Source organism: Rhinopithecus bieti, unplaced genomic scaffold, assembly GCF_001698545.2.
Source record: "Rhinopithecus bieti isolate Rb0 unplaced genomic scaffold, ASM169854v2 scaffold_19, whole genome shotgun sequence".
NCBI lineage: Eukaryota > Metazoa > Chordata > Mammalia > Primates > Cercopithecidae > Rhinopithecus > Rhinopithecus bieti.
The window spans coordinates 2,970,949-2,982,042 of record NW_016803360.1 but is presented as its reverse complement, the minus strand read 5'-3'; the positions used below and the strand labels follow the sequence as shown (position 1 = coordinate 2,982,042).

General features: G+C 36.3%; 1 protein-coding gene across 1 annotated transcript in view; it reads right to left on the bottom strand.

The window, feature by feature from the left end:
* LAMA2 (laminin subunit alpha 2) overlaps positions 1-11,094 on the bottom strand; it is a 640,343-nt gene that overhangs the window by 467,927 nt on the left and 161,322 nt on the right. Inside the window, exon 2 of the mRNA XM_017879679.1 lies at positions 1,596-1,766. Within this exon, the coding sequence (XP_017735168.1) occupies positions 1,596-1,766 (171 nt within the window). The remainder of the gene's footprint in view (positions 1-1,595; positions 1,767-11,094) is intronic.

Below are 11,094 nucleotides of genomic sequence, written 5' to 3'. Positions count from 1 at the left end.
ATAAAAAAATATATATATATATACACACACACACACACACACCTTTTTATATATTATATATAAAATAATATTAACAAAAAATATATCTATTGGGATGCTGAGGTGGGTGGATCACTTGAGGTCAGGAGTTTGAGACCAGCCTGGCCAACATGGCAAAACCCCACCTCTACTTAAAATACAAAAAAAATAGCCAGGCATGGTGTCACGTGCCTGTAATCCCAGCTACTCAGGAGGCTGAGGCAGGAGAATCGCTTGAACCCAGGAGGTGGCGGTTGCAGTGAGCTGAGATCGCATCACTGCACTCCAGCCTGGGTGACAGAGTGAGACTCTGCCTCAAAAACAAAATAATAACAAAATAATATATCTGTTTATTAAAATAATATAAATAAAATAATATAAATAAGATACATATTTACCTTTAAGTAGATTACATATAAGTATATATCCACCTTCTATATTATATTATGCATATTATATTTATATATATATAGAGAGAGAGAGAGGTGAGGGAGGAGAAGAGAAGAAGGCATGTCAGAAAGATAGATACAGATGGAGATAGAGATATATAGATATAAAGATTTCTTAATCAGGAATCTTTAGATGACCTGAGCATCTACATGGAGCATTCATGTTCCTTTATCACCAAATTTACTTTTCTTTTGCCTCTATTTCCCCTCTAGGTCCTCTGAATCAGGGGTTATGTGTAATGTAACATTATGCTCCAATACAATGCATTGCTAATAGGAGGCATTCAAAGGCCTGTTGAATAAATACATCAATAAGTCTGAGGTATCATTGTGGCTCATAGAGGCCGGAAAGAGGGCTTCGCATGGTGCCTCTCCCTAAATCACCTCTCCTGTGGTGTTAAATACCTTCATAATCCAGCTCGAGCCTTCTGCTCTAGTCTCATCTCTACTCTCTGCCCTTTGGCACTTTCAGTTCTAGTCATTCCTAACTACTTGTAGCTCCCTGAGTAACTAGGATTTTCTGTCTAATTTTGATTTATCTTCCTGGCATGACTTCTCCTCTTCCCCTCCCTCACCTCTTTACCTGTTTATCTCATACCGTTGTTTATCTCATGTCCTTGGTTATCAGCTTGGATATCACTCCTTCTAGCAAGCCTTTACTTACACCAAGACTGACTTTGTGGCCATCCTCTCTATTCTGCAGAACCCTGTGCTCATTCTTCCCTTTGTACTTACCACACTATATATCAGTAGCTCAAAGACCAGACCCTACCTTACTCCTCCTGGATCTCAGGTATAACACCTGGCACATAAATTACCAATGAATGACGATAGCCTGAGTTAATAACCACGTCCTCAGAAACCACTCTGGTATCTGGAGTTAGTAAACCCAATGACTGCCCCGGGCCTTCAGCTGGCGAATCATCTCCAATCACCATACTTAGTACATAGAAGGAAGTCTAATAATGTTTGCTGAATGACAGAGAGGGGCCAGGAAGAAGCTCTTAGTGGAAAGAATTCTAGGAATTCTTAGGATTACAAACCCTTGAATTTAATGCAACTTGACCTCAACATCTCACAATTATAGATCCTACCCACTGCCACACAAATATACACTAAAATACATACGGTTTGGATTGCTGCTGTTTTGATTGCAGATTCGACACTGGGGGTTCCTCACAGGCTGCCCAGGGACATGTTCCACCAATTTGCAGTACATTTCAGGTCCCTTTTCTCCACATGTTGCATTGGTTGTGATAAGAGCATTAGAAGCAAGATTCAGGACAGCAGGGAATAAACCTGAAAAAGATGGACAAATGAAGGTGTGTAGACCAGAAACAAAGTTATGATTTTGATGCATTTTAAAAACAATTGAGATAAAATATTTTTCAGAGCATTAAAGTAACTCAACATGAGATAATTAATGATAAATACCTGACAATTCAGTATACTACATAAATACTATGTGTTATCAAAAGAATATTACCTTTCTTTCTGGGTCTTAATTATGGATTTTAAGGCTCTTTTTAATTTTTCATCTCTATTATTTAGCTAGAAAGAAGGTCCTGTCTCTAGGACACATTCTAAAAAACAAATATTCTGTTGAAGTTATTGGTAAAAGATCTCACTAAATCTTCCATCTTCCATTTCATATATTTTATATCTAGTATTAAGACATAATTGCACGTTAATGTTTCCTCACAACTATGCAAATATATTTTTATGGTCATTTCATGCTCCAGTTATCCTTTGGTGTAAATAATTATTAAAACTTCTTTATCCCCAGACTAGAGAAGATAGAGAATGTTTATTTTGGAAAACCATTTTTTACTGCTTTCCATGCTATCCAGCAATATTATAAAGCAGTATATTGCCAGAAACAAGCCATTATAGTAGTCCATGATCATACACCAGTAATTATGTCTTAGATATAATAGAAGTTTTTGACTTTCATAGATACAATCTCAGACGTCCATCTAAGTGTAGGGCTGGGGAGATTTTTTTTTATTCCCTCTGAGAACCAAATTCAGTCTCTTTTCTTCCTGTAACTTAATGTCAGTTGTGCTTCATACATGTCTAGCATTTACATATCATAGACCCTTTTTCAATAACAGTATAGCAAAGTCACTCATCAAAAGCCACTCTTTAACTGAAAAATCTGTTCTTGGAGAAGGTACATTTGAGTTTACAGATAATTTGACTCTGTGGAGAAAATATGCTGACCATCTAGGTTGTTTCAGCTCTATATATGTGCCAAGTAGGTCTATATCAATTCAGCTTCTGATAGAAAGTCATTCTTCACTGGGCATGGTGACTCACACCTGTAATCCCAGCACTTTGGGAGGCTGAGGTGGGTGGATCACTTGAGGTGAGGAGTTCAAGACCAGCCTGGCCAACATGGTGAAACCCTGTCTCTACTAAAAGTACAAAAATTAGCAGGGCGTGTTGGTGGGCGCCTGTAATCCCAGCTACTCAGAAAGCTGAGGCAGGAGAATTGCTTGAGTCCCGGAGATGGAGGTTGCAGTAAGCCGAGATCACATCACTGCACTCCAGACTGGGAGACAGAGGAAGACTCTGTCAAGAAAGACAGAAAGAGAGAGAGAGAGAGAGAAGGAAGGGAGGAAGGAAGGGAAGGAAGGAAAGAAAGAGGGAGGGAAGGAAGGAAGNGTCTCTACTAAAAGTACAAAAATTAGCAGGGCGTGTTGGTGGGCGCCTGTAATCCCAGCTACTCAGAAAGCTGAGGCAGGAGAATTGCTTGAGTCCCGGAGATGGAGGTTGCAGTAAGCCGAGATCACATCACTGCACTCGAGACTGGGAGACAGAGGAAGACTCTGTCAAGAAAGACAGAAAGAGAGAGAGAGAGAGAGAAGGAAGGGAGGAAGGAAGGGAAGGAAGGAAAGAAAGAGGGAGGGAAGGAAGGAAGGAAGGAAGGAAGGAAGGAAGGAAGGAAGGAAGGAAGGAAGGAAGAAAGAAAGAAAGAAAGAAAGAAAGAAAGAAAGAAAGAAGGAAAAAAAGAAGGAAGGAAGGAAGGAAGGAAGGAAGGAAGGAAGGAAGGAAGGAAGGAAGGAAGGAAGGAAGAAAGAAAGAAAGAAAGAAAGAAAGAAAGAAAGAAAGAAAGAAAGAAAGAAGAGAAATAACTTTCCTGACTTAATCTCATGACTTGATATTTTACTGAGATCCCTAGATCTTGAATTTGTGTTTTCTGCCTTATCCTCAAAGCTTGGCACATAGTAGGGACAGAGTAGGCACTCAATGTATTTGTAAAATAAATGAATAATTAGATTATAAATATTGGACTCATAAATGTTTGTCTGTATCATCTGCATATAATAATAATAATTATAATCATAATAGCCAGCATCGTTGAATGTTTGCAATGTGCCAGGCACTATTGTCAGACACTGTTCCTACATTATTTTTCTGCATGAACTGATTTGCTACACGAAACATCCACATGAGCTTCATACCACTATTATCTCTATTTTATTAAGAAGGCACAGAGGTGTTAAGTAACTTGCGCATGATTACAGCTAGCAAGTAGCAGAGCTATGATTTGAACCAAAGCAATCTGGCTCCAGAGTCTATCCTCTTAATCACTCCACTAAATGGCATCTACAATGTTGTATGAAACCAACATAGATCTAGTGCTACCTTGTGGACCTGGTTGGCCTTGGAATTGAAAGAAACAAAAAATTAAAAAAGAAAGTAAATTAGGAAAATTTTTATAATATTTGATTATTAGACTTGTATGTATTGATTATTATGATTTCTTTAAAGATAATAGTACAGTAAAAATGGCAATTATAAATAGTTTAAATCTTTATTGTAATCACTGTAAAAAATTCCACAGGAAAATGAATTCAAAAGATCAAGTGACAGCTCAGTTCTTGTCTCAGTCATGCTTAAGATCTCCCAAAGAGCTGCACCCAAACAATCTGTTCTTTCTTTTCTCCTCCCCATACATACATCTTTAAAATCCCTTGATTCTGCTCCTCCAAAGTAGTGCCCCCCAGCTCTCATTTGGCCTCCTGCCTTGTGTTTTTCTCCAGGTGAAAGTTGAGGTTCCCAATTTTTCCTGATTTGCCAAAGGTACCTACTTTTTCACTTAATCTCTATCTTATTTATTGTTCCTGATAAATTTATTCCCCCCCTCATCTCTGTGCTCTCTGGCCCCAACACGATGAAACAGTCTGTCAATGTGATGTAAGGAAAGCTAATGTAATATTTGGTTACAGAAATATTAAACATTCATAAAGTATTATTTATTTCATTAGAAAATGTAATGTTTTATAAAAAGTAGAGTACCATATAAAAGTTTTACCTTTTTTCTTTTATCTTTTCCATGATATAAGGCTTAGTGAAAACTGTCTAACAATTTTGTGAAGTTTATCAGGTTAACAATTTTGTGAAGTTTATCAGACCATCGAATTTAAAAATAATTAGATGGTCTGCACGCCGTTATCTATCTTAGACATTTTATTTTCTAGGTAAATAAATGATATATGATTAAATAAATAAAGTTTGTCTGTATATCTGTCTCTTTTGTCATTCATCACCATTTTGCATTTAACTGTACAACTATTCTTTCATCAAATATGTTTCGAGCACATATCATGCCAGACAGTAAAGGATCTGAGAATAAAACTATTGCTAAGATGGGCTTATCATGTGAAGTAATCTTGAGCTGAATTTTCAAGGAGAAATAGAAGTTTATCTGTTAGGGAAAATGAAGAAAGTAAAACCAAACATACCAGGCAGAGGAAATGGCATATGAGTATGGTCTCTATGCTGAAAGCTTATGTGAATGATGAGTGAGTCAGAGTACTTGAATCTGTAATTGTTCAACATACAAGATTATGTAATTTTCTGGATATAGATGCAGATATATATACAGATACAGATAGGTTACACACTGAATATACATAATGGTTGATACGGTTTGGCTGTGTCCCTACCCAAATCTCATCTTGAATTGTAGCTTCCATAATCCCCATGTGTTGTGGGAGGGACACGATGGGAGATATTTGAATCATGGGGGCAGGGTTTTCTCATGCTGTTCTCATGCTAGTAAATAAGTCTCATGATATCTGGCAATTTTATAAAGGGCCGTGCCCCTGCACATGCTCTCTTGCCTGCCACCATGTAAGAAGACCTGCCTTTGCTACTTCTTTGCCTTCCACCATGATTGTGAGGCCTCCCCAGCCATGTGGAAATGTGAGTCTATTAAATCTATTTTTCTCTATAAATTCTCCAGTCTCGGGTATGTCTTTATTAGCAGCATGAGAATGAACTAATACAATGGCGCACTTACATATTAACACAAACCACTGTTTATTTGTCACTGTTAGTAATTTGTTTTAGTGGATTTTTCTCCAGTTCTTTAAAATTTAATTTACAGTATAGAAAAATAGGTAGTAAGAACGAAGAGACATGCTGGGAATCTGTAAAATTATACTTCTCTTGCTGGCTTATATGATGAGTTTAAGTAGTCTAGCTCCATCTGCCCCCTTCAAAGACAGCCAGTGTACTTACACAAAAGTCATCACAGGCAGGTGCTAACATTTCTAAAACTTCACCAAGGCATTGTCAGTTTTTCTCTTGAATTTTTGCTGCCTCCCTCAGCACTGACTAGTTTTGACCCTGACCATGGCCTCAGTCCTGTTTTGCAGGTATGGGTAAGACTCCCTGTGCCCTGCTTTGGTGAGCCTTGAAAGAGCTGATTGGAGCAGGCAAGACCTGTACTTTCCCAGGCCTGAGCAATCATGGGAGGAAGAGAACAGACCAGGGAAAAAGTATTTTCTTCATGTTGTATGTTTAGAAAATATAGGCCGGGCGCGGTGGCTCAAGCCTGTAATCCCAGCACTTTGGGAGGCCGAGACGGGCGGATCACGAGGTCAGGAGATCGAGACCATCCTGGCGAACATGGTGAAACCTCGTCTTACTAAAAAATACAAAAAACTAGCCGGGCGAGGTGGCGGGCGCCTGTAGTCCCAGCTACTCGGGAGGCTGAGGCGGGAGAATGGCGTAAACCCGGGAGGCGGAGCTTGCAGTGAGCTGAGATCCGGCCACTGCACTCCAGCCTGGGCGACAGAGCGAGACTCCGTCTCAAAAAAAAAAAAAAAAAGAAAATATAGAATTGGATTATATCCCAATTATCCCACATAATTAAATAATTAAAGAGAGCAAAATCATACAGCTACAAAGGGATTACAGAGTAGAAGAAACATTGATTCTGAAGCTATTCTATATTCTTCATATTATTTGATTCCCACATAACCCATTGTATAAATTTTATTAATTCCACTTTATAAATGAAGGAAGTGCAGCTCAGAGAAGATAAACAATATGTACAAAGTTATGAATTAGTAAGACTGATAACTATGATTTCAAGAGAACTCTTTAAAAAGCTTACAAGACTTCTTGTCAGGGCCTAAAGTAGAACCAAAATCTGGTCCTTGGCAAAGCTTATTTAACTCTTTAATAAAATATGTAACTTATCCCTCACCAATCCATTATTGCTTCATAGAGTTTTCTAACCATAAAACTAAAGATACTAATAAAATTTACATTTAGGATCTTTCAATTCTTGTCTTTGATTTGTTTCTATTACAGTTGTTGATTATGTGCTCAAAAATTAACCTTTGCACAATTTAATTGCCTTGTTTTATAGTCAGGGAACAGTTGCTTTATGAAATTTCGTCAGCTATTTTGCTGTTTATTTTTAAAAATCAGTTAAGCATATTGGTCAGTGAAGGTCTCCAATTAGTTGCTAATGACCAGTTTGAAGAATGAATCAATATCTGAGCTTTTATTGAATCTTCAGCATGTCTTATTATAGATTGCAACCCATTTTCATTATATGTTAAATCTATTATGCTGTGCCTACTTATTCCCATTCAAAAGCACCAGGGCAATATTTATTTCCATATTCAATATGTGTTACTTGGTTAAGATTATGTAAATATTAGGAGTGTAAATGAACTATAAATAACTGATGAACCTTTAGAGAGTATTGACTTACAGCTTCTTAACTCAATGTAAGGTCCTGTAATGTTAATGACATAAAAGCCAGTGATCATTATCCATACAACTATGATTGACATTTTTTTTCTGCATAGCACTAGACTAAATTGGTTGGAGTTCTGGTTATAAGGAACAATGTCTGAACAAAAAATCAAACAATATTCTGTTTATACTATATATTTTATTAGAGATTAGACTATTCATATAATATATAGAATAATATATTCTGTTCTATAGCATATATATATATATGTGGTAACAGAATATCTAGAAAAGGCTAAGTGTATATCATGTGAAAATTGAAATTCTGCTACAATATGGCAAACATTTGAAAAAAATCACCAAATTTCCACTGTTTTTATTTGGATGTATTTATACTGTATTTGCTTTCTCAAATAATGTAGTATGTTCATACATGTTGGCATGATTTTGATGATCTACATTCTCAAAATCCCACTTTTTGGTTTCAAATGGCAGAAGCATTTTAAAATCTACTTATGGAGGTTCTATTTTTAATAATTGTGAAGTAGCTTTTATCGGAGCAAAGTTCCCATAGATAACAGCTATAAATCCTGTGTATATATTTGGTGTATATACACCAAATATATATATACGCCTATATATATATACACCAATATATATACACACACACATATATATACACCAATATATATACACCTATATATATTTAGTGTGTGTGTATATATATATACACACACACACACACACGTGTGTGTGTATATATATACACACAGCAAACACCAGATACCTGGAGTGCACCCAACAACAGGTAAGCCAGGAGGGCTATGAATACTTAGAAGGAAAAGGCACTGGATGGCTAAAACTCAAATAGAAACCCACAGTTTTACTGGATTGAAGAACTAGTCAACAAAACTAAAAATAGCCACAGCAGCTGTAAAGAGAGGGCCACAGAAAGGGAGCCTCAATCTGTGCATAAACTCCATTCAAATTGCTCAGTGATGCCATACCTACACATGCCCTAGGCAGATTCCAAGTAGTCCAACTAGGACTGAAAAACTGAACAGAGATTTTAGGTCGTGCACTCTACAGGAAAGAAAAGTTTGGGCCCAGTCAAGTTAACCAACTGATGCAACAACAAAAAAGAATGAGTGAGTGCTCTTCAGAGGAACGTAACAAAACCCAGAGTTTCTACAATATGCTATTCATGACATCCAGGTTGCAATAAAAAAAAAAAAAACCTAGACATATAAGAAAGCAATACAAAGTAACTCATACTTATGAGAAAAAGCAATCAATGGAGACTGTACTGAGATCAACCAGATGTTGGAATAAGCAAACAAGCATCTTCAAGCAGCTTTTAAACTGTACTCAAGGACACACACACATACACAAAATTATTGTACCAAAAAAGAAATAGTAACAACAAAAAATATTGAATATAAACTCTGTAACTGAAAAATGTAACACAGTATCTAGAATTAAAAAAAAATCCACTATATGTGATTAATAGAAAATTGGAGATGATAAAAGAAAGTATAAGTACACTTGAAGTCAATAGACTTTTTCCCTCTTAAATTCTTTTAAATGCATATTAATATTTAAGGCAAAAATCACATCATTGCCTATGTTTGTAAATAGAATATATATGACAACTATAATGAAGAAATGGTGGGTGAGAGATCATGGTAACTGGACCTATATATTGGCAAAGTTCTCATGTTTTAGATTAAATGGTATTATATTAAAGAGATTGACAACACCAAATATTAAAAAGTTTGTGGAACAACTGAAAGTCTGCTGCGTTGCTATTGGGAATGTAAATTAGCATAACCTTTTTAGAAAACAGGTAGTTTTTAATAAATACAAAAGTCCTTCACATTTTCCCCTGTTAGGTACATATCCAAGATAAACAACACTACATGTCCATAAAAAGACCTAAAAAAAAATGTTCCTAGAAGTTTTTATCATAATAGCCAAACCTAGAAACACCTTAGGTTTCCATGAAATGGGAGAAATGATACAAAAACTGTGGTGTATTTAAACAATGAAATATTATTCAACATAAAAATGGAACAAATTACTGATACACACAACAACGCTGATGACTCCAAAAAGGATTGTGCCACATAATAGAAGTTTACACCAAAGAGTGGATACTCTATTATTCATTTATATGATTTTTTTAAACATACCTAATCTTTTGGGAAAATAAAACAGGAAAAATGGTTGCCTTTGGGGCTTGGGGCAGAGTCTGACTGGGAAGGGGCATAAAGAAAATTTCTGGGATGATGATAATATTCTTGATAGCAGTTTGTATTATAATGGTGTATGTATTTGTTAATTAAATATTACATTCAGTGAGTGAATGTTACACTGGGTGATAATTTATGCATTTCAATGTAGATAAATTTGAGCTTGAAAAGAAATAGAGCAGTATTTAACTCCAGTTAACGATATTCATGATCATGTGTATAGGAATGAGGTTTGCAGTATATTAAAAGATAAAATGGATTTATGGGTTGATATGTTCAGATGGCTAGATATGTGATAAAGCAAATATAGTCACATGTTAATTTATCATTATTATTATTATTATTATTATTATTGACATAGAGTCTTGCTCTGTCACACAGGCTGGAGTACAGCTGTATGATCTCAACTCCCTGCAACCTCTGCCTCTCAGGTTCAAGTGATTCTCCTGCCTAAACCTCCCGAGTAGCTGGTATTGCAGGCACCTGCCACCACACCCAGCTATTTTTTGTATTTTTAGTAGAGACGGGGTTTTGCCATATTGGCCTGACTTCAACTGATTCGCCTGCCTCAGCCTCCTAAAGTGTTAGGATTACAGGCATGAGTCACCGCACCTGGCATTAACTATTATTATTTTTTGAGACAGGATCTCATTCTGTTGCCCAGGCTGGAGTGGAATGGCATGATTATAATACTTCACTGTAACCTTGAACTCCCGGGCTCAAGCAATCCTCCTGCCTCAGCTTCCTGAGTAGCTATAAGTACAGGCATGCAGCACTGTGCTAGGCCCACTTTTTTTTTTTTTTTTTTTTTGGTAGAGACATGGTCTCACTATGTTGCCTGTGCTGGTCTCAAACTCCTGTCCTCAGGCAATTCTCCCACCTCAGCCTCCCTAATCCCTGGGATTACAGGCATGAGCCACTATACTTGGCCTAATTTTAGAATCTATATTTCGAGTACGTAGTGTTCACTGTATGATTCTTTCAACCTTACCATGTGCATGAAAATTTTCAAAATAAAATGTTGGTCAAAAAAAATCTATAGAAATATGATACATATGTAAGATTTATCTCAGTCATTGGATTTTATGTATTTTCAATATTAGTATCAATAAAAAGTTAGATTGACATTTCTTTTTTTTTTTTTTTTTTTTCAGCTGCTTTTAGGATTTATTCACATTGACTGCATCTCATTCATTTGGATGGATTTAGTGACATCAGTTGATAACTGTAAAGAAAGTAGCCTTTAATCTGACGTTTTCATATTGATATTACATAGGAGCCACATGACTATGTCATGGGTTCATTCACAAGATGTAATAAACATTATTTTCACGTGTAGCATAAAAGCAGTCTTTTTTTTTTTTTTTTAG